The sequence below is a fragment of the Mauremys mutica genome, chromosome 1 (assembly GCF_020497125.1).
Source record: "Mauremys mutica isolate MM-2020 ecotype Southern chromosome 1, ASM2049712v1, whole genome shotgun sequence".
Taxonomy (NCBI): Eukaryota; Metazoa; Chordata; order Testudines; family Geoemydidae; genus Mauremys; species Mauremys mutica.
This window is the reverse complement of record NC_059072.1, coordinates 146397066-146421358: the sequence shown is the minus strand read 5'-3', so window position 1 is coordinate 146421358 and position 24293 is coordinate 146397066. Positions and strand designations below refer to the sequence as shown.

General features: G+C 46.2%; 1 protein-coding gene across 1 annotated transcript; it reads right to left on the bottom strand.

Moving 5' to 3' along the window:
• Positions 1-359: 359 nt before the first annotated feature.
• On the bottom strand, positions 360-23619 carry LOC123368405 (C-type lectin domain family 2 member D-like). The gene is made up of 5 exons (XM_045013170.1): positions 23236-23619; positions 20808-20891; positions 15027-15214; positions 11838-11941; positions 360-596 (listed from the first exon to the last, which is right to left on the bottom strand). The coding sequence occupies exons 1-5, from the start codon at positions 23567-23569 to the stop codon at positions 485-487; spliced, it is 822 nt and encodes a 273-aa protein (XP_044869105.1). The 5' UTR covers positions 23570-23619; the 3' UTR covers positions 360-484.
• Between the last annotated feature and the right edge of the window lie 674 nt (positions 23620-24293).

The following is a 24293-nucleotide window of genomic DNA, read 5'->3' as shown; positions in this document are numbered from 1 at the left end:
TTGGAGCGTGCTGTGCAGAGGTGAAAGTGGGCCGGTACAGTCTGTACACAGCTGACATTAAAGCATTGCTGCAGCAGTGCTTTAACGTCATTTCCCCTTTTGCCCTCCCTAGGGCTGCCGACTGGGGGGCAAAAGGGGCAGCTGCCCTGGGGCCCGGCGATTTAAAAGGGCCTGGGGCTCCCGGCTGCTTCTGCTACCGCAGCAGTGGCCAGAGCCCCGGGCCCTTTAAACTACTGCCGGAGCCCTGGGTGGTGTGGGCCGGGCAGCGTGGAAGGGCTGGCTGGGGAAGGCTAACCCCCACCCCCAGCCCCACCCCTTGTGCCTGAGGCCCCGCCCCTTCCAGGGGCCTGGAGCCGGGCCCCCATACTGGTAAAAGTTTTATGTTACTTTCACCCCTGGTGCTGTGGGGCTAGAAGTGCCACCTTTTTGAAGTGATGCTACAACTCTGGCCCACTTTTGGTTGTTAAAGATCCCCTTGCACTGTTCACTTGAAGGGATGGCGGCTGCAGATCCAATGCCTGGGTAAAGAACATGCTGATGTAGAGATACTAGATGAATCTGTGTAGGCACATTCTTCATGATCCTGAATGGGAAACCTGAAAAATACGTGACAAAACAGTCATCGCTAAATAATTTCCAGCATGACATTCAAGTCCTGCTGTCTTCTATGAGGCAAAACTACTGAAGCTAGTTTCAATTCATGTGACTACTTGTGTCCACTTCAGATTGAATTAAACTTTCCAATTAAGCTTTTGCAATGGCATCAAATGTTTTACTAAATTCCAGATACAGGATATACATAACTGCTGCATTTCTTCACAAAAAACAATCAACTGTATTTAACATGATTTATTCTTTATAAACCTGACACTTTATTGCTCATCGACTAGTTCCATTAGCCTCTAAGTGAAAACATATTTTCTCTTAAGGTTTACTCCATTATGGAGTGAAGGTAGATTTAACAGACAGTAACTGCCAGGATCACTGTACTTTCCATTTTAAATAATCTTACCAGATTGGCTCTCTCTTTTTATTTTATCAGGTACCTGCTTGAATCTCCGTGGTTCAGGGATTCACTTACAGCATAATGATTGGCAACTAATGTTCAGATATTCACTTTTTCTTAGTATTTTGTTCCTGCCTTCTGCCAGTTTTAGTTAAAAGATCTTTAATTTTCCATGACCTTTTTCTTTATTTTTCTTGTTAAAAAAAAAAAAGACAGTTCATTACAACTATGTTAGAATCATGATAGATTCAGCCTGTCTCCTAATTTAAAGGGCTTATTTTTTTACTGAGTTTTCCCTTGATATATTATTATGGAAGTGCTGCTCACAATTCCATAATTAAGGCTGAGTTGAGTTTTCCACTATAAAGCAATGGTATAACAAATTTGTAAGACATGAAGAATACAGGATATCTACCCTAAAATTACAGCACTTTCTCTGAGTACAGAAGGAATTTCCTGAGAATTCACAACTAAATTTGTTACTTGGTTTATGAGTTAAAAATATTTTTTAAAATTAAAATTTAGCACCTTGTGCAGACCATGTTTATGTCATAAGAACATAACATAAGAACATAAGAACATAATGTCCCAAATGATCTTAATAATGGAATAACACAAACCCTTAAATTGTGCTATATAGTTAAAACTCATGGATATCTTGTGCATTGGCTACATTTTGAGAACTATTTTTAGGATCAACAGCCATTTTTCCTGTTATTCTTCAAACCTGTTTCAGATGTTTCTCCTTCAGCAGGAGCGGACAAATACTGTTCTCCAGCATAGAACACTTTCAAAATGGCTGGTATCTCTTATGTTCTCAATGAGAAAGAAGCTAAATGGGTGTCATTCACAAAAATGCCCTCTCTGAAAATGGCTACCATCTTCCATTGTTCCCAAGTGGTGTGAAGCCAAACTGTCCTCAGGAAGACGATGGCTCTATGTGGCTATTTTGAAAGAGGACAGTTCTAATACCTTGGTATATTATTATGGAAGGTTTTTTTTTCTTATTTTTAAAAATTACTGTTGCACCAGATCTACTCAACAGGGACAGGAGCAGGACATTTAGCAGTGGAGTGTAAGGACATTTGGGAACAGGACAGAGGAGGCAATCAGTGTGTGAGTGTACAGGGAAATGTGAGGAACGGCAGGGAGAGGAAAATTGAAGGGAAATGTTGGAGACAGCAATGAGGAGAGGCAGGGGCATGTGTAGGAATTTAAATTCCATCGCTTTTGGAGGGGCACACTGTGCCCCTTCCCGGTGGCCCCTGGCCAAAGGAGCACAATCTCCCCGCCACGGCCCTGGAGCCCGAGGAGCTGTAAGTTCTGACCATGACCTTGAAGCCAGAGGAGTTCTGTGTCCCTGCCAATTTCTAGGAGGAGTGCCATGTACCTGCTTGCCCCCACTCTTGTGTACGCCCCTGGGGAGAGGAATTGGTGTGTGCATGGGTGAACGGGGGGAGACAGGTGGAACTGTGGGAAACTGGCCACTATATTCTGGCTGATTTACATAGCACCAGAGTGCTAGAAAGCACTAGAATTGGTGACTCTGATTATAAAAGTTAAAAATAGGGCTGTCAATTAATCACAGTTAACTCAAGCGATTAATGCAAAAAAAATTATCTAGATTAAAAAAAAGTCACAATTAATCAGTTTTAATAGCACAGCTAACCAATAATAGAATACTAACTTAAATTTATTATAAATATTGTTGGATGTTTTTCTATATTTTCATATATATTGATTTCAATTACAACAGAATGCAAAGTGTGCAATGCTCATTTTATATAGTTATTTTTATTACAAATATTTCCACTGTAAAAAAAGAAAAACAAAAGAAACAGTATTTTTCAATTCACTTCATACAAGTACTGTAGTGCAATCTCTTTATCATGAAAGTGCAACTTACAAAGGTAGAATTATTATTAGGGCTTTCAATTACTCACAGTTGATGCAGTCAATTAACTCAAAACAAATTAATGTTATTTTTTTAACGAGCGTTTGTCGCACACCTCTAGAGATGGGACTTGGCAACGGCTGGGCTGGTAGGGAAGCACTGGCAGCGGCAGCAAGCAGGAGGTGGCCGGGGACAAGATACTTCCTAATATCCATGCCAGATGTGCAGATTACAGAAATGTGTCCCGACTCCTGGGAGCCAGTCTCGTGCCCCTTCTCCCCATGATAATCCATTGATTTATTTTACATGAGGGGAGGGGTAAGGGCAATTGCTAGCAGCCGCGAGGATGCAAAGCAGGGAAAGGGTGCTTCAGAGCTGCCGCCGCAGGACCCCACCCACCGGGTGACTCCAGTGGTCTTTCCCTGTTGCACTAGTCAATCGTGACCCAGTCCCATAGTCTGCAGGCGATTCGGGAGAGCAGGTTAAACACCTTTCAGGGGGAGGAGAGGAGCCAGGCCCCCTGCCACCTGCACCATCCCTGCCCCGCTAGACAGGGCCGGCCTTAGGGGTGGGCGAGGGGTGCCACTGCCCAGGGTGTCATGCTCAGCGGAGCACCACTGCGTGCCTCAGGGCAGGGCTGCCCCTCCTCCCACCACCCTGCTCCGCTGCTGCTCCCACTTCCCCCATCACCGTGGAGCCGACTCTGGCCAAGCTGCTCCAGACCAGGAGCCTGCCTTCCGTCAGCTGCACAAAGCGGTAGCGGGGGCGGGGGAAGGCTGATGTCAGAGTGTCCCCATCCCTCTGCCTGTGTACCCAGTCACCACTGAGCTGGAGTCAGGGAACAGGGGGAGCCTGTCTACTGCTGCTGCTGGCTCAGAAGTGAGTGCTGCCAAGAGCAGCTGCAGCTGGCTGAAAAAGCATTCAGGCTCCTGATTGCTCTGCTTAAAGAGACAGTACTCCCTCAACACACACACACACAAACACACTCTGAGGACTGAGTGGACTTGTAGGCTATAAAGTTTGACATTGTTTTATTTTTGAGTGCAGTTACGTGAAAAAAAAATACATTTGTAAGTTGCACTTTCACGATAAAGAGATTGAAGTACAGTACTTGTATGAGGTGAATTGAAACATACTATTTCTTTTGTTTAGAGTGCAAATATTTGTAATAAAAATAATAATATAAAGTGAGCACTGTACACTTGTATTCTGTGTTGTAATTGAAAAAAATGGTTACTAACCTTTCCGTAACTATTGCTCTTCGAGATGCATTGCTCATGTCCATCCCCATGTAGATGTATGCGCGCTGTGTGCACCATTGCCAGAAGGTTTTTCCCCTCAGCAGTATCTGTAGGGTCGGTTCCAGTGCCTGCCCCCAGAGGCATGCCCTCATGGTGCTGTATATAGAAGCCTGCCACACAGTCGCTCCCTCAGTTCCTTCTTGCCGACAACTCCGACAGCGGGGTAGGAGGGCAGGTTTGAGAATGGACATGAGCAACACATCTCAAAGAACAACAGTTATGGAAAGGTTAGTAACTGTTTTTCTTCTTTGAGTGCTTTCTCATGTCCATTCCCATGTAGGTGATTCCCAAGTAGATGCAGGAGGTGGGTTCGGAGTTCAACGACAAACGGATTGTAGCACTGCTCTGCCAAATCCAGCATTGTCTCGAGCCTGCTGTGTGATGATGTAGTGGGTTGCGATGGTGTGGACTGAAGACCACGTTGCTGCTCTACAGATATCCCGGATGAACTTGTGCCATGAATGCCACTGAAGACACCTGAGCCCTCGTGGAATATGCCGTCAGTGCCGGAGCAGGGATTTTCACCAGGTCATGTGAATACATGCGAATATAAGAAGTAATCCATGAAGAAATTATTTGGGCTGAGACTGGGAGGCCCTTCATTCCATCTGCCACTGCTATGAAGAGTTGAGTAGTCTTCCTAAAGAATCTGGTCCTATCTGTGTAGAAGGCCATCAACTGCCTGACATCTAGCAAGGTCAACCTCTGCTCCTGGCTATTGGCATGTGGAACTGCAACACCACCTTTGGGAAGAAGGTCGGGTGGGGGCACAGCTGGGACCTTGTTCTTAAAGAAGACCGTGCAGGGTGGTTATGAAGTAAGGGCCCTGATTTCTGAGACCCTCCTGGCCAAGGTGATGACCACGAGGAAGACCACCTTCCACGAAAAATAAAGCAAAAAGCATGTTGCCAAGGGTTCAAATGGTACCCCCATGAGTCTTGAGAGAACCAAGCTGAGGTCCCAAAGTGGGATTGGCTGTCTCACCTACAGGTAGAGCCTGTCCAGTCCTTTAAGAAAATGGCTACAGAGCAGTTTAGCGAAGATATACCTGCCTCTCTTGCCCGGGTCGAAGGCCGAAATGGCTGCCAGGTGCACCCTAATCGAAGACACTGACAGCCGCTGCTGTTTTAGATGTAACAGATGGTCCAGGATACATGATATTGTCATTCAAGTAGGCAAGATCCTCTTCTGCCCTGCACAGATCGAGAACCTTTTCCATTTTGCCAGGTAGGTGGCGCTGGTGAATGGCTTTCTGCTCCCTAACAGAACCTCCTAAACCAGGCCCGACCATGCTAACTCCAAAAGGTTCAGCCATGGAGCTCCCAGGCTGTCAGATGGAGGGACTTGAGGACCAGATGACGTCCATGATCCTGGGAGATCAGGTCTGGAAACAGCAGTAAGGGTGACTGGTTTTCCGACTGCGAGCTCCAGGAGGGTGGTGAACCAATGTTGACGTGGCCAGGCCAGTGCTACCAGGATCAGGCATTCTCCATCCCCTTTGACCTTCAGCAGGACCTTGTGTATGAGCAGAATGGGTGGGAATGCATAGAAAAGATGGTCCTTCCATGGGAGAAGAAATATGTTTGCAAGCAAGCCCAGACTGTGATTATGAAAAGAGCAGAACTGTAGACATGTCCTGTTGTACTTTGTCACAAGCAGGTCTATCTGGGGAGCTCCCCACCTCTGGAAAATGTCCCTCACAACATCTGGGTGAATGGACCATTCTTTATTGGAGAAGGACCTATTGAGATGATCTGCTAACCTGTTCTGGAGCCCCGGAAGGTAGGAAGCCTCAGCTTCCTGGCATAGGTGAGAGGAGTGCGCTCTATTCTGTCTGTTTATATAGAACATGGCTGTTGTGTTGTCTGTAAGCACCAACACATACTTGCCTTCCAGGTGGGGCTGGAACATTTGGCAAGCACACCACTCTGAGTTTTCTCACATTGATGTGTAACAAGAGCTCCTCGTGGGACCAGAGGCCTTGAGTCCTGAGGGCCTCAGGTGAGCTCCCCATCCCAGCTCAGAAGCATCAGTGACTAGAGATATTGCTGACTGTGGTCTCCTGAATGGAACACCTGCGCACAACACCCCTGGGTCCAACCACCATAAGAGGGAGTCGATCACCAAAGGGGGAAGTGTGACCACTATGTCCAGGCAGTTCCAGCCTGGTTGATACACTGTCATTAGCCAGGCCTGAAGCGGTCTGAGTCGCAGCCTCACATGCTTTACCATATACATGCACGATACAATGTGCCCCAGCAGCTTCAGGCAGGTCCTCGCAATGGTGGTGGGATATTTTCTGAGGCTCTCTATGATTGAGCTCTGTACCCTGGCTTCTGGTAAGAAGGCTTTGGCCTGGTAAGAAGGCTTTTGGCAGGAGGGAGGGATAACTCAGTGGTTTGAGCATTGGCCTGCTAAACGCAGGGTTGTGAGTTTAATCCTTGAGGGAGCCGTTTAGGAAACTGGAGTAAAAATCTGTCTGGGGATTGGTCCTGCTTTGAGCAGGGGGTTGGACTAGATGACCTCTTGAGGTCCCTTCCAACCTTGATAGTCTATAGACTGAGTCAAGGACTGTCCCTATGAACTCTATCTTTTGGATGAGGGCAAGGGTCAACTTTTGTGTGTTCAACAACAGGCCTAGCCTCTGGAAGGTTGACATTACTTACTAAATCTACTCTTCTACCTGAGCTCTGGACTGGCATCTATACAGGAATATACCTGTACTGTTTGTTTTCTCAGGAAGTTCGCAACCACCATCATGCACTTTCTGAAGACCTGCATGGTCACTGACAGGCCAAATGGTAATACTGCAAATTGATAGCGCACCTGCCCCACAACAAGATGCAGGAATTGTCTGTAGTCCGGGAGTATGGATATGTGAAAATATACATCCTTCAGGTTGAGGGTGGCATACCAGTTTCCTGGATCGAGAAAGGGGATAATGGAGGCCAGGGAGACCATGCAAAGGTTGAGGTTTCGCAGGTACAGAATGGGATTGAGGCCACCATTGGCCTTGGGGATTAGGAAATATCAGGAGTAAAACCCTCTGTCCTGTAACTCTGGAGAGACCTCCTCTACTGCTCCCACTTGTAGGAGTGTCCGCACCTCTTGAATTAGAAGTTGCTCATGAGAAGGGTGTGATGGGTTACACCCCCTGGTTTGGAGTGCCACCTGAGATACTGGGGTTCCACTGAGCCCACCCATTGCACCAGCCAGGGCTCCCTCAAACTGTTCTGCTGCACCTGGCCCTCAAGCTTTCTCTAGCACACACATAGGTAGAGACACATCCAGTCGTGAGCTGGAGCCAGTTCGCACAGGTTCACGCAAACCAGTTGTTAAATGTAGAAGCCAGTTTAGAATCGGTTGTTAAAGGAGTGGGCAAGCTCCGGCCCGCGGGACCATCCTGTCAGGCCTGCCTGAGCTCCCGGCGGGGGAGGGTCCCCTGCCCCTCCCCCGCCTTCCTCTCTCTCACAGAGCTTCAGCATGCCACGCTGCCAGCGCCAGCACTCTGGACCGCTCCTGGGCAGCTCTGCAGCTCCTGCTGCTTTGAGCAGCATGGTAAGGGGGTGGGGCTGCGAGCTCCAGTGGGCCGCAAGGCATCCATACATGCTGCCCTGAGAAGCATGGTAAGGTGGCCAGGCCGGGGCTGGGAGGAGGGGTTGGATAAGGGGTAGGGAGTGGTTGGAGAGGGCGGAGGTTCTGGGGGGGGGGCAGTCAGGGAATGGGGAACGGATGGGTTGGGTAGGCATGGGAGTTCCGGGGGTCTGTTGGGATGGTGGTGGATGGGGTCAGGGTAGTCAAGGGACAGGGAGCGGGGCGAGTTTGGTAGGGGGTGCAGTCCTGGGGGGCAGTTAGGGTGGGGGATCTTGGGAGGGGGTGGTCAGGGGAAAAGCAGCATGGGGGTTGATGGGTTGTGGGTTCTGAGGGGGGAGTCGGGGGCAGGACATGGGTGGGGGTCAGATGGGGAGACAGGCTGTTTTGGGAGGCACAGCCTTCCCTATCTGGCCCCTGATACAATTTGCAACCCCAATGTGCAGGGCCGGCTTTAGGGAGTGTGGGGCCTGATTCGAACAGTTTCGACAGGGCCCCAGCAGGGATGACTAAAAAAAAAAAATGTAAAAAAACATGTGGGGCTTGTACTCACCGGGCGGCGCTCCGAGTCTTCAGTGGCACTTCGGCGGCAGGTCCTTCACTTGCTCTGGGTCTTCGGTGGCACTGAAGGACCCGCCGCCGAAGTGCTGCTGAAGACTCGGAGTGAGTGAAGGACCCGCCGCCGAAGTGCCAAAGACCCGGTAGGGAACCGGTTGTTAAGATTTTGGCAGCTCATCACTGGACACATCCAGCTGTAGAATCACACAGAGTCTGCAATCAGTTTGGTGTGGGAAGACTCAGCTCGGGGATTTCCCAGCACACAAGTGCACACCCCCTCTGGAGTGTAAACCCAAAATTGTATTGTTTTGCACTGTACAGAAATCTATATAGTGTAAGCTCATGAAAATCGCCCCCTCCCTCACGGTGGAGGAAGATATGCACAGCTTTTTGCCCTCCCCCCAGTTATGAATTGCAGAAACTGAGTTTTAGTTCTGTCTCAGTTGTGACTGGTAGAACTGAGGCAATGGCTGTGGCTTGAAATGTTTTCTCAATGGGGCCAGGCTGTGCAGTCCCAAAGACATCAGCATGGCCCTGGAGTCCTTCACGCTGTGCAGCTTGGCATCCATTTGCTCAGAAAACAGTGCAGTGCCTTCAAAAGTCAGGTCTTGGATTGTCTGCTGCCCCTTGTGAGGGAGGCCTGAGGTCTGCAACCAAGAAGACCTTCTCATAACCACCGCCGAAACCATGGTCTGCACAACTGAGTCAGCTACATCAAGACCCGCCTGCAGGGATGCCTTTGCCACTGCCCTGCCCTCCTCGACCAAAACCAAGAACTCTGCTCTGGACTCCTGGAGCAATAACTCATTACATTTTGTCATTGCTCCCCAGGTAATAAAATAACATTGGCTACGGAGCACCTGCTGATTTGCAACATGAAGCTGGAGCCCCCCTGTGGCATAAATCTTTCTGCCAAAAAGGTCCAGCTTTTTGGCATCCTTAGCCTTCAGGTTATGACCCAGTTACCCTTGTCTTTCTCGCTTGTTTGCTGCTGAAACTACTAGGGACCCAGGAGGGGGATGGATGTAAAGATATTTAAATCCTTTTGGTAGAACGAAGTATTTTCTCTCCACCCTCTTTGGCATAGGTTGCAATGAAGCTGGAGTCTGCCACAGTACCTTGACCGGTTCTAAAATGGCACTATTGAGGGGCAGAGCTACCCTTGATGGATCCAGTGGTGCCAAGATATCCACCAGAGCATGGGAGGTTGCTGAAACTTCTTCCACCTCAATCCCCAGGTTTTGAGTGACTCTCTTTAGCAGCTCTTGGTGCGACTTGTGGTCATCTTGTGTGGGCACCACTGAGGTTCCTGCAACCGCTCCTCCAGTGAGAAGGAAGAGGATCCTAGAATCAATACTGGCACTTGGTCTTGCCTGTGAGCTCCTGACAGGTCCTGTGGTGCCAGTCCCTGAGGCACAGTACTGGGCTTGGTGTCTTGGTCATGTCCCTGTACCACTAGAGGAGGAGGTGGTGGTGGGGCTCTACTTTCTGTAGCCACTGAATATGACCTCCTTGACTGAGGTCCTTGGGCCTGGTGAAAAGCCCAAGGAGTCCAAAATGGCCAGTGCACCAGCATCTGCCATTGTGCTGACCAGCCCATTGGTGGGAATCCCTGAGTCATGTCCTTTATCCACTACAGTTGGCCTGACTGGTGATGGCTCCTTCGTGAGGCATAGGACTCTGGCTTCAAGTCCAATGCTGAGGATTCACTGCCCAGAGACCATAGGGGTGCAGGGGGGCTGGATGATACCAGCAAGTGGTGTTGGGATGGGCTGTTGCATCATTGCCAGCTTTCCTTTTGACAACACATGGGGCTTGGTACTGAAACTGTCCTTGCTTCCAGTGCCGGCTCGCGTCTAGCTGGCGATGGCAGTACTGGGAGGGATATAAGGTCCTATGCTGCCTGGCACTCCTCAGCCGCGGACAGCAGTGCCAGCCCTGCACTCCTATGGCTCTCCCTTGGAGGAGAGGGGATCACTGATAGGCATAGGCTTGTGGCAAGCCTCGCATGGCTTAAACCCCAGAGACTGAAGCATGCCCCAGTGCTGGGGCGGGAAAGAACTTGTGAAACAGGGTCCTACTCTATGCTAACAACTACTAACTACTGCAAACACTAACTGCAAACTTTTATATAACTATTTACAGGAAAATGTACAAGGAAGTCCACTGGGGAGAGCACCTGCAGAGCAAGAAGGAGCAGTTCTAGCGACCATCACAAGCAGAAAGCAGGAACTGAGGGGATGGCAGGTCTGCAGGCTCCTATACACAGCGCCATGAGGGCGCAACTCCAGTGGGCGCCGGAACTGACCCAATGGATACCACTTAAAGGAAAACTCTTCCGGCAACGGTGCATGCAGAGCATGTACACATACATTGGAATGAGTAGGAGCAAGGACTCGAAGAAGAATCAATATATTTGAAAATGTAGAAAACATCCAAAAATATCTAAATAAATGGTATTCTATTATTGTTTAGCTGTGCAATTAAAACTGTTATTAATCATGACTATTTTTTTAATCTTGCAATTAATTGTGATTAATTTTTTTAATCATTTGACTACCCTAGTTAAAAATAAAATTATTTAAGATACAAATATCAGATGGTAATATTATTTTGGTTTGATTATATGATTGTTTGGTTTTTTAAAAAAGGAAATTCCTAAACAAAAATTCCAAAACATCCAGACATGTTAAGATATGGGGAATACCCAGGTAAGCCAGCCAAGCAATCTAACTCTGCCCTGTAGTGATAACATGGGGAACATAAAAACCTAATATATCTTTAGAAATCACCTTAATCTAATCACAAACATTCTGATGCACTAATCATGTTTGTTTATTGCATGGCATAGCTACAGGCAGAGTTAAAATTGTGTGGGTGCCTTAACTGTGCATTTTCATACATAAAATATTTAGATTTGTTTTATGTTGAACTCAGTTTCCTGAGTTTGTAATGCTTGACTTTGGGATAATTACAATACCCCTGTGATGTTTTACTTCTAACTTACTGATACGTTTAATATATTTTTTTATCTAGGAATATTTATGAAAGCTCTTCCTATTCTCCTGTGTCTAGTATTAACACATTCTGCATTTTTGCTGCATTTCTTTGTTCTCTGCAGCCTTAACAGACCCTGTTTATATTTATGTATTTCCCTGATTCATTTTCTGCAAGAGTGCTTTTTGTACTAGGAAAAAAGCAGAGCAGTTTGGAACTGTACCACTGTCAGGAGTATCTATTGCCAACTCCATGCATTCAAAAATCATGAGATTTTTAAAAATAATGTGTTTTGTGTTCTTTTTATTTGTCATCTGGAGTTGGAATATTTAAGGCTCATATTTTCAAGCTTTTCGCTACACCATAAGGACTGAAACTTACGTTTTTTGTATAAAAGTCATGTGTAGACAAGCCCTAACTCTGCATTTGTTTAATTACTTCCCTTATTCTTGATCAGCACCAATATATTAGAAACTCAGAGAGAACTTACATGTCCGTTGTAAGTGGAATGCCATTGACCCAGTAGAAGCCTTCTCCTCGCTTGCGCAGTCCAATCCAGGAGTCTTGCATGTGCATACGCTTAGTGAGGAAATGCTAAACAAGACAACGTTTATATTAACTTGAATTGCCCAACTGGGAACTTTTCTGTACCCACTCAGGAGGGCTAATTAGTCATTCTGTCAAGGAGTTCTCATTGTTATTGCACAGAAAGTGATGGGCCTGATTCTGCACTTAAATCTGTCTTACATTCATGTGCCTCCAATGACTTCAGTGAAGTTACTTATGGTTCACTCCAGAGCAAATTATTGCTGTTTATTATTTACACTGCAGAAACACTTAGCGGCCCCAACAAGGTCAGTGCCCCACTGTATGCTGTTTGGACATATAGTAAAAGAATCATCACCCTGAAGAGCTTATAAATTTTAGTTTAAGGCACAGTGTAATCTAACCTAACCTGAGTCAAACAAACAAAGAGCAATGGAAGGTAGCAGGAAAGGGAGGGCAAGGTAACAGAAATCTGAGCATGTTAGCCTGTGGAACTCATTACCACAAGTTATCACTGAGGTCAAGTGTTGAGCAGGATTCAGTAAATCATTAGCTATTCATATGGATAGCAGGAATATTCAGGGTTATAACTGTAAGGAGGTTTATTTAAAAGTTTTGGAAGGGATATTGTGACAGACTGACAATATCCTTTATGGAATCAGGCCCATCACTTTCTGTGCAATAACAATGAGAACTCCTTGACAGAATGACTAATCATCCCTCCTGACCTTATTGAACTAGGCTTAATACTTCTGGTGTACCATATATTAAAAATGCAACTGTGTATGTGTCGTTGGGGCATTGTATGTATCATCTCTAATAGGAGGGGGATGCTAATGAACTTTTTCCCCTCATCAACCTTTGAGGCCCGATGGGGAGATACACATATATTAGTTTCAACTGGATTTTCCAGGGAGCAACAGACAAGAAAAAGACTTTTGGATAAAAGCCTGGGTTTAAACTGATTTGGGGCCTCATTTCTGATCCAGCAAATGGACAGCAGCCCTGGTCCATGGAGGGCCCCAATCCTTAGAGGATGATTGGAAAGACTTGGCCTACTGAGACTTCATAAGATTGTGTGCTTGTTCTGACCTGAAGCTTTGTTTGATGAGCTTGTAACCACAAAGAAACCTCTAGAGTGGGGTGATGTCTGATAAGCTTATTAGCATGCATGTAGCTTCTTTCACTGTTTTTAATGTTCTCTCTGTAATGCTTTTTACCTTAAGAGTAAAGTTGCCTGGCTTAGAAAAAGCCATGTGGTAACTTGTATCTATAGTAATCACTCTGTTATCAGTCTCTGAAGAGAAAGCAAGCAGGTCTGATTAGACAGTCTTTCCTGGGAAATACACAGTGAAGGCAGGGAGCTGGGAATAGCTCTGTCAGAGGGGAGTGAGACACGGATCTCCACTAAGGAAGACAACAGCTTGGCAGCTGGAAGCCAAGAGTGGGTGCCCTTGCTGAATTGCTGAGGGAAATACAGATGCAGTTACCCTGAACTGTGACAGATATAAACTCTGATGCTTCCAACCAAAAACCAATCTCCAACTAATGGTATAAAGAAGAAACTTTGACTGTGAGCACGTGTCTGTAACTACCGTCTACAGGGTTTCTTACACTTTCTTCTGATGCAGCTAGCATAATGGATGAGATGTTCCTATGTTTTTTTTATAGACTAGCTGTGATCACAGTTTATAGGTATAGAGCAGTGGTTCTCAACCTTTCCAGACTACTATACCCCTTTCAGGAGTCTGTTTTGTCTTGTGTACCCCAAGTTTCACCTGACTTAAAAACTACTTGCTTACAATATCAGACCACAACTAGAGTACTGTCCTGATATTTTAGTCCATACCCACAGCTCTGCCAAAGCACCTCCTTTAACCTGGGGAAATTTTCTCCCACTAGTGCCTGCAACCCAAGGAATGAATTGGGCCTATTGTTTTAAGATTCTGATGGCTGTCTTACATTCTTTTAAGGCGGTCAGATACCACAGGGAAGGCCATGACATAAATATATTGACAGAGGAGCAAAAGCACCACTCTTCTTGCCAAAATGCTGTTAGAAGGAGGTGGGTTAAACTAATGAGGCATCACCACTCATCTGTCTGATACCAAGAAAGCCCCTCCATGGAAATACCATTCCTATGGAGTTACATGGTTTCAGGGAGATGACTAGGTGTGGAAAGGGTATTGAAGAACTGTCCTTCATTGCACTATCCCCCTTCAAACTCATTTTGATTTCCCTACGGGCTATATCAATAAGATGGACTCACACTCCATGGTATCAAACTTCTTCAGTAAGATGATTGACCTAGACTTAACTAGAGAAACCATGACAGCTAAATCCCTGAGGCCCAAGGTTGTGGGGCCAGGAAGTTGTGTGGATGCAGTGACTTCCATCCTGGTGCCTGGCCTTCTCAGAATGGTCTCAGATCTCCAGAGTTTCCTCATTAATCTTGGAACCTCTATGATGTTGGAAAGCCATGTTTCCCACTTATTACATGGAGAGGCAGTCTGCCTTCCCTCAACTGTATTTAAATTTGGAGGGAATTCTGCAGCCTCAAAGCCAAGGAGTTTTTCACCTACATGGACTCTGTGACTGTCTTCTAGGTGGGAGACCATTGTTTAGTCTATAATTCATCATTCCCAAGTAATAAAATTAATATGACTCATGATAGATGTTGTTTGTATAGACCCAAGCTTTCTTTTCACACCATATTTAAAGGACGACATCAGTTTTGCAAGAAGATGATACTGGAAGGTGATCTCCATTTCACTGGACTGTGTTTTACAGGATCTGATTTCTTTACCACAGATCCATTCATCTCTGTGTACAATGAGTTTGGACATGCACTGGAGGGAGGAAGGGACAGGAAGGGTCAGGGGATTAATAATTTCACCTCTAATTTGCCAGTTCAAATCCAGCCATCAGGGCAATGTATGCATTGCTGTTGCGTCTGCTGGGGCTAAATAAAGGCCCTTGGCTTCCTGGACTGACAATCTGACACCTTTCGCTATCTGACTCACATATTTTTTTCTTTTACAAAGATTTAAAAGGACAAATGTTGAATGAGAAGATGGGGACATTACAGGAGCTAAGGGAGGAGACTAAATGAACTTTGTTTTTATTCCCTTACCATTTCTTGGTGGTTTTCAATCACAGCAAGTGAAGCTTCATAAAGGGAACAGAAGCTTTGACTGGCGTCCCAGTCCTTCTCCTCCTCTGAGAGGTAATAACATTTCCTTTTGAAGTACAGCCAGTCCTCAGGGCATGGCTCAGAGGGCAGGGTGATGGGAGGTTCTTTATAGGAGAAATGCCATACAACTAAAAAGGAAAAAGAACGTGTCATATTTCTTTTGGATAAAATCTCCCAGTTCAGGTTCTCTGGGGCAGCCTAATCCAGCCAAGTTTAGCACTTCTGAAGACAAGATTCACAGTGAATGTCAGAGGAAAAAACAAACTAAATAAAGAATAATAATGCACCTCGTCCTGCAAGCCCTTCTGCATCCAGAACTCCCACTAGCTTCTGCTGAGGCCAATGGGAGTTGAGGGAGCTCAAAACCAGGCAGGACATGCCCAGGATCTCAATGATGGTCTCACCCTCCATGTGTACCAATGTGCATCCTAGGTCATAAGCACCTTCATCATCCGAGGCACCAAAAGTTCTCTACCACTTGAGCTATACTTTAGCTGATAGTAGTAACAAGCTCTTATCTTCTTTTGGGGCCACTTCACTCACCTCAAGTCAAAATAATTGGGCTTTATACATGTGAAGTGCTGTGGAGAGGAGGAGTTTGTGGGGAGTGGGGAGTGAATCTATATCCCAGTCCCTGTGGCCAGAACCTCCTGCTGCTCCAGCTTCTCCTCACCATTTTTGTGGGGTGTTAGATCATTGGATTTGCATAATCATCAGTCGTGTAGCCATTCTCCCAGCCTGCCCCAAACACCACCTTCTGCACTGGTCTATGTAGGACTGGTGTGAAATCCCTTTCTGCAATGCACAGAGAATATAGAATCTGTTTCCATCTGCACTACCTCATCGGGGGCATAAATGGTGTCAGGGGCTTTGCAGAAAGGATCCTCACCAGGGTGAATTTCACCTCATGGTGAATTATTATTTATATCAGAGTAACTCCCAAAATATCTCACAGCACTGTACTGACATGTAGACAGATGTATTACTGACCCCAAAAGCTTATAAACTAATGGCAGCCATGAAAAAAGAGCTACAACAATAGATGGGAAAATTGGAGGATGACCAGAGGAGGGTGTGACGGAGTGGGGATTTTCCCTTGTCATGTTGTATGTGAGCCTATGTGGGTCTTATTGTTGAGCCTATGTGAGTTTTACTGTTTTGCATGAATATTGTGTGTGCCTCACTTTCCCTGTGTGCTGCACCAATGCCTAGGTGGTGGGAATAAGGGTGTGTGACTTTGGCTGAGACCCTTGAGGGGGTGGGGGGCAGGTTAGGCTGTGCCAGCTGCCTGCATGTAGGTGATAGCTGGTGCCCTTCGTAACCCGAGACTCAGGACGGGGATGAAACCAGGTGACGACCAGGTGACACTTTGCCTGGGAAGCAAGACAAAGACCAGGAGGAGGAGCTATAGGGGTGTCTAATGTTGGGTTGCTGGAAGCTGGGCAGTCTGCTTGGGGGGATTGGAAGAGGGGGAGTCCCCAAGATGGACTTGGCTGGAAGTCACTGTTTTCTGTGCTAGCAAGCTCTGTTCTATGCTGTGTTCCTGTCAACTAATAAACCCTTCTGTTCTACATGCTGGCTGAGAATCACTGCTGACTGCAGAGTAGGAGTGCAGGGCTCTCTGGCTTCCCCAGGAGCCCCGCCTGGGTGGACTCACTACGGGAAGTGCACGGAGTGGAAGGGGATGCTGAATGCTTCGAGGTCAGATCCAGGAAGGTTGAAGCTGTGTAAGCATCTTGTCCTGGAAACAGTATGTTCAGAGAGAGGAGGCATGCTCCCCCAGAGTCCTGACTGGCTTCATATGGAATAGTTCCAGAGCATTTCCCCAGTGACTCTGTGACAGAGGGTTACAGACAATAAGGTCATGTACACTTAAAATTTTACTAGCATAGATACATCAGTATGCTTTTTACCAACATAGCTATGCCAGCAAAAGCCTTAGTGTAGATGCAGTTATATCAGTATGACAGTGCTTATGCCAGTATAGCTTATGCTGGCAGGGGAATAGGCATAAACTACACTGCTGTAAGTACTTTCATACTCATAGTACTGTGTTTACAGATGGTTTACCTAGAGTTATGCACATTTTGTTACAATATGTATAATACTCTTTTAACCCACTGAAATCCTCTTCCAGGGTAGAGTGCCACTATATTCAAACTCCCAACCCCATCCTCACTCACCATTCATCCTCTCCGTCCACTACCCTCTCTAAACATCCAACCATCCTCTGTCCTCATTCTACATGGCAACTCCTTGGCAGGTCATCCTGTGACCATTGCACTCCTAGCAGCCCACTCCCTCAGTACGAGTTCTCTCTCCCCCTCATGTATATTGTGAATGGTTTTAGTAACAAAACTTGGTAAAGGAGAAAGAAAACCTTGATCATACACTTGCCCTCTCCATTCACTTCATTGTCACATATATTAAGAAAAACACCTTGTTAACATGGTTTTAGGGTGAGATTTATACAGTTGCAGAGGACCCAACCATTCCATCACATGCCAGCTCCTCATTGCTGCTGTGGGAGAGGGAAGGTATGGTCAAAGCAGAGATGCTGGAAGTCCCCATGTAACAAGGCAGGCCACCATACAAAGGGCAACAGGGAGTCAGCCAGACATGCTAATTTTGAACTTATATGAATCCAATGCAGCGGTGGGCAAAATCTGGCCCACGGGCCGGATCTGGCCCATCTAACATTTCTGTCCAGCCCGCCCTCCAACAGTGCAGCGGGGTGCTCAGACAGGCTGCCTGCATGCCGTGGCCCCAAACCGCTCCCGGAAGCCGGTGGCTGCTGCTGGCATGTCTCTGCACGCCCCTGGTGGGGGGGGGCGGGGAAGAAGTGGCTCCATGTGCTGTCCCTCTCCCCAGCACTCTCCTCACAGATCCCGGGGGCAGTGCTTGTGGGCGCGGGCAGTGCACAGAGACCCGCTGCCCCCCTCTTCCCAAGGGGTGCGCAGAGATGTGCCAGCAGCAGCTGGCAGCACCTGCTTCCAGGAGCAGCGTGGGGCCACGGCATGCAGGCAGCCTGCCTGAGCCCTGCTGCACCAATGGTCGGGAGCCGCCTGTGGGAAGCGCCTCCCTCCCATAGCCTACACCCCTCACCCTCTCCTGCACTCCAACACTCTGCACCAGCCTGGAGCTCCCTCCTGCACCCAAACTCCCTCCCAGACCCGCACCCCCTCCTTTAATATAATAGAAATGTGCAGCCTCTTACAACTTATCAAAATTCGTGGAGTGGCCCTTCTGCAAAAATTATTGCCTGTCCCTGATCCAATGGCAGGTTGGTATGGGGTACGGAAATGGGATTCTTTCTGGTCTCCAATGAGTTAAGGGCTAGAGATGGCTGACAGAGGGGAATCCTTTTCGGGAAAAATTCTTGCAATTTTGAAAAAAGTTATGCCCTGAAGCTAAACTTATTTTCATCAGAAAATTTCTGACAGCCCTGTTAAGGGTACGCAGGGCTCCATTTCACCCTTAACAAATGTTTAATGAGCAATACTGAAAAATAAAACACAGAAAAATAGCAAGTGACCTTACAGAATGTTTGTGGGCAAGGGGCACAAAAGGTTAATAATAAAAAGGCAATTTTACTGCTAAATCCATGGATTTTATTAATTTGTTGGGGGGAATTAAACAGTTTTGGAATAGCAGACTTCATTCTTTTTTAAGATTCTATGTCAAAGTTATTCCGCCTCAATAGCAATGTGCTTTCTGTTGTGAAAGTGTTGTCTGTTGCACATCAAGCGTTCAACAACATTTAAAAACAAAGGAGGAGAAAACCTTTCTTGACTAAGCAGACAAGACTGAATCGATCAAAAAGGCAGTAGAAGGATATGAGAAGCAAAGCAGTGTTTTTAAATGCTTAAGTGTAAGTAAAAAATCAAACCAAAGAAGGAAGTTATAAGATTGCACAGTGCATTGCAGAAAAGGGAAAGCCATTTACAGATGGGGAATATATAAAAGAAGATTTTTCTCAGCAGTTTGGAGACTTTGTTCAATGATTTGCCCAATAAAGATGCATATCTAGAATAAAAGAACTGCCTGTCTCTGCCAGAACAGTTGAGAGATGTATAAAGGAAATGGCAGAAAACATTAATGAAAAGCAGACAACTGCAAAGACACAGCAGTGTTTAGCATTGCAGTTGATGAAAGTGTGGATATAAACAAAGTACCAAATTTGGCAGTTGTTGCAAGATATTGTGTTTCCAATGAAATTCAAGAGGAACTTTGTTGCCTAAAACCTCTGCATGGCACAACAAGGAAAAATATAGCAGAAAATTTTGTAAACCATTTTGAAGAATGAGCAGTTGACATCAGAAAAATATTTTGTGTGACAACAGATGGCGCTCCTGCATGGTTGGAAAATAGAAGGGATTTATAAAGTTACTTGAAGATCAAATTGGCCACCTGACAGTCAAATTTCACTGTATCATCCATCAAGAAAACCTGTGTACTAAAATTTCTAATTCAGAGCTTAATAATGTGATGAATACAGTGATGCAAATTGTGAATGTCCCATTGCTCGATCTGCTTTGACTCACAGAAAGTTTCAAGCACTGCTAGAAGAGATGGACAATGCTTATAATGACATTCCACTCTACAGCAACATTTGGTGGCTAAGTTGTGGCAAATTTTTGGTGCGCTTTGTAAACTGGTTTGATGCAATCAAGGCCTTTTTGTCGGAAAAAGGACAAAACTTCCCCAAACTGGATGATGACAAATGGCTGTGTAAGCTCATGTTTCTAACTTAAATCACCGCTCACCTAAACGAATTCAACCTCCATCTCCAGGTGCAGGGCAAACAGCTCTGGATCTTTATGAAACCTGGAAGGCATTTGTTGTAAAACTAACAGTTTTTTCTCAGGATATTTGAACTTCGACTTTCCACTACTTCCAACACATAAAAGAGCTACTGACACATTGCACGGTCAGTGTCAATGAGATTGGAATGTACATGCAAGAACTGGAATCAGAAATTTCTGACAGATTTCAAGATTTCCAGTGATTTGGCCCAATGCCTTCTTTTCTAATTAAACCTGAAAAGTTCAACTAAAGCAACTTGGATTTGTCTGCATTTCCGTGGGTGGGTGTTGAGGATTTCGAAATGCAGCCCATTCAGTTAAAAAGCTCAGAATTGTGGGCATCAAAGTTTGGAGATCTGCGACGTGCACTTAAAGCTCCTGAGAGAGATCATGGGGGGCTCTATTCTGACCTGCTGGCCAGTGAAATTTATCTGTTTGAAGAAAATTGCATTTGCAATGCTTTCAGCATTTGGATCCACATACCTGTGTGAACAAGTATTTTCACACATGAAATCTGTCTTCTGTCCCTCTCAGAGCTAGTTAACAACTGATCACTCAGAAGCCTGTGTGCAGCTTAAAGTACCCAAATTCGTGCCAGACATTGGAAAACTCAGTAAGGAAAAGCAAGGGCAAGGATCACACTAAACTGTTAAGATCTGCATTTTAATTTAATTTTAAATGAAGCTTCTTAAACATTTTAAAATGTTTCTTTACATGCAACAATAGTTTAGTTATATATTATAGAGAGAGACCTTCTAAAAACATTAAAATGTATTACTGGCACACAAAATCTTAAATTAGAGTGAATAAATGAAGACTTGGCACACCACTTCTGAAAGGTTGCTGACACCTGTCCTAGAGAATGATAGTGAGATGAAATGTACTTCAAATGATAAAAAATAATACAAATACTTACTCAGGAAAATTACCAGGACCAATACCAAAATCACAGCAGCGACAGAAACAGTTCCAACGATGTGATTCTGGCGTGAGAAAAGGCCTAAAAATCATTAAAGGATTTAACATGTGTGTAGCAATTTCAGGTTTAGGACTACTGACTGGAGTGAGTCTGTGCACCACAGAGCCAGATAAAGGAGTCCTCAGACAATGCTGGGACAATTTCTAATCTCAGTTACACCAATGTAATCCTGAGCAACTCCACTGAAGTCAAAGAAGTGGTTGCTCTGGTTTTACATCAGTGTAACAGGGCTTTTCTACACACAGAATTACAGTATTCCTGATTTTGTTCCTGATTAACTTCATGTGCGGACACTCTCACTGTTTGCAAATGGGTTATGTATGCTAAACATGAAGAAAGCACTTTTCTTGTGGAATAATAGTGGCCACACATGGAGTAATTCAGGAACAGCTACTGTGCATTAAATTCACATCCTATCTTAATCAGTGTTAATTTTCAAGCATACACAACTCCTGTGTGAGATCAGAATCTGCCCAGTTGTGTGTACCTAGCAAATCCACCCAACCCAGTCAACCACATGTGCATACCTGTAGCCATGTTATATTAGTGAATGCAGCAAGACAAGATGAGGTACTTGAGTGGGGTTGAGGCAGGGCCACCCAGAGGATTCAGGGGGCCTGGGGCAAAGCAATTTCGAGGGCCCCTTCCATAAAAAAAGTTGCAATACTATAGAATACTATATTCTTGTGGGGGCCCCGCGAGGCCTGGGGCAAATTGCCCCACTTGCCGCCCCCCCCTCCCCCGGGTAGCACTGGGTTGAGGGGCATGGGGTGGGAGACAGAGAAGAGTTAGAATCTCATATGAGAGGGGCAAAGGGATACAGAGGATACCAGGCCAAACCAAAGACAGTAGTGACTTGGATTTAAAAGGGCATGCCTACTTGAATTCTAAGCTATTTAAAATATAAATGTTAAAAGGAGCCTCAGACTCTATACCTGCTCCTGAATACCTCTACCAATAACTGTGGTGTTATAATCATATTTTTCTAGTTTCAGAAATGTTTATTTTTTCACCCCTGTTGTTGTATGAAAGACCCACATAAACAACGGGTAAACAAATAAACAGCAATCACATTTCCCATAGATTTTGGGGGCAGTTTGAGAAGCACAACTTTCATAGAGGGCACCCCGAGACTGAGGCATTCAAAGCCACTAACCTCTTCTGACTTGTTGGCCTTCCTGTACAGGGAAAGAAGAGAATCTGACTCAGCACAGGACCCCAGATCCTCAAATGTATTTCAGTGGGAGTTAGGCACCTAAATACCTTTCATGATCTGGGGCAATGTGCTGGAAAATAGAAAGTAAATGAATATTCTTTCTGTAATCTCTTTTAGTTACAATAATCTTTAATTATTTAATATTTAAATATTTAATAATCAATAATCTTTGTTACCTGTAGTTAGTAGGAAACATTTTCAACCAGAAGCATGATTTTTAAATTGGCAGTGTCCCTGTAAATAAGCAGTGGCTTTAAGATTTCCTAGTGCACCTGATATTTAAACCTGTGATAATCCCTGTGTAAAGAGATACGCTTAAAAGGATGTGAAAGAGTGAGGAATCTATTGTTTTGTTTTTCCACTTAAATAAAAATATTCTCTTAATCACAGAATTTACAAATTACAAATGTATTAAGATGCACTTGGCTGAGAAGATGTATACTTTGTTCCTGAAAAACAGACTCATAATATTGCACAGTTCAAATGGCAGAATTTGAGATGGGGGGCCTGGCTGCACATCTTGAAAGCGAATCAATCGTTGGGATGAGGAGCACCACCACTGGATTTTGTGAGAGAGATTGTGTCCATTCCGAAGTCAAAATGTGTGTGTGTGTGTGCGCGCGCGCGCAGCCCTGCACTCTGGGCAAAAAACATTGTGTTGTGTCCTTCACGCGCAACTAGCGCTTGCAGCAAATTCTGCCCCCACCCGCACCCGATCTGGGCATCTCTCTAGCACTACGCAGAACTCAAATCAGGGACTCCAGCAGTCTCAGAACGGAGGGTTCCCAACCTGGATGTGGCGCCGAACTTCCCCCGTGATGGAGGAGTTCAGTGTGGTTCTTTTCCTAGATTCAAGCTGGATGTGCGGTTTTAATTTAATTAAACATTACAACCTCCTCCTCCTGTAATATCGTCCCATCTCCAGCCCTCTCCCTTTTCTCACTCCCACACAGTCCCCCTTTGCCATCGTCCCCGAAAACAATCCTCTTTTTCTCTTCTCTTACCCTTCCCCCATCCAAAATCTTCCCACCCCCAAAGGTGGGCACCCTTCCCCCCCCCTCATGTTTCTAGCCCCGTACTGCAGCGGAGAGGAGTGGGGACAATTCAGATCGCACCAGCTCCACAGGCTCCTGGAGTAAAATCTCTTACCGGACACAGCTTCCTTCATCCGACTGAAGAGCTCCCGGCATCCCGACAGCGTCCGTGTCCAGAAAGTTGCATTAGACGGTAAGGAAGGGCTCCCAGTTACAAGATCACACACGGGACTCTGATCTCCCGACCCGCTGCGAACCTGGGGCTCACTGCCGGTGCCGGGTGCCCACTGAGTGCAGGGCGAGCTGCGATCTTCCGGGGTTCCCGGGGGTGTCGTGCTTGTTAGCGGCGCTCTCTCCTCTTGTTCCCCGAGCAGGTCCCCAGCGGCTCCTGACATAGACCGAGGAGGAATCCCCCCTGCTCCTTCCCTCTGGGCCCCTGCAGGCTCCATCCCAGCTGCGAAGCGGCCTAGGAGTGGTCGCGCTTCCTCAATGATCCAGTTCCCCCTTTCACTTTCACTTTCGTGCCAGGGCTCTCACAGGAAAGGCTGCGGATAGCATAGGAGGCTTCCCCCAGATAGCACTTCCCTGCTCTGCCCTGGAGAGAAAAGCAGGGATGGGAAGGGGTAGGGAATAGGGAGAACAATGCCTCCAGAGGGCGAAGAGGGCAGAGTGGCACATGGGGAAGGGGATGGTACATGGAAGGCACAGAGAACAGCAGACTGAATAGCAGGTGGAGGGGGAAGGGGAAGGGATAACATGGGGAAGGGAGATGGGAATGATCTGGGAGTAGAGAAGAGGTTACAGAGTGGGTAACACAGAGAAAGGAGCAGATGCCATGGACAAATAGCAGGAGGTGGTACAGAGAAGAAGGGGTGGCGTAGGACACAGGAGTGAAGGTGAAGAGATGGCACTGAAAGGAGCATAGGCATAGTTTGACTGCTATATTGGGAGGGGGGCACAAAGCCCAGGCATGCACACACATGTGCACAGTGAAGCCAGTTCCCTTGGCTCACTGGCTCTCTCCCCCTGCCTGCAGTGGTCCCTGGGCTGCTGGTGCCGGGGTTGGGGGAATGAGTTGGGATGGCTTAATGGGGCATCCCCAGCTACTGCTGTCTGCTGTGGTAACCTGAGCAAGGGAGCTGCGGCCACTCTAGCAGCAGCTGCTGCCTCGAT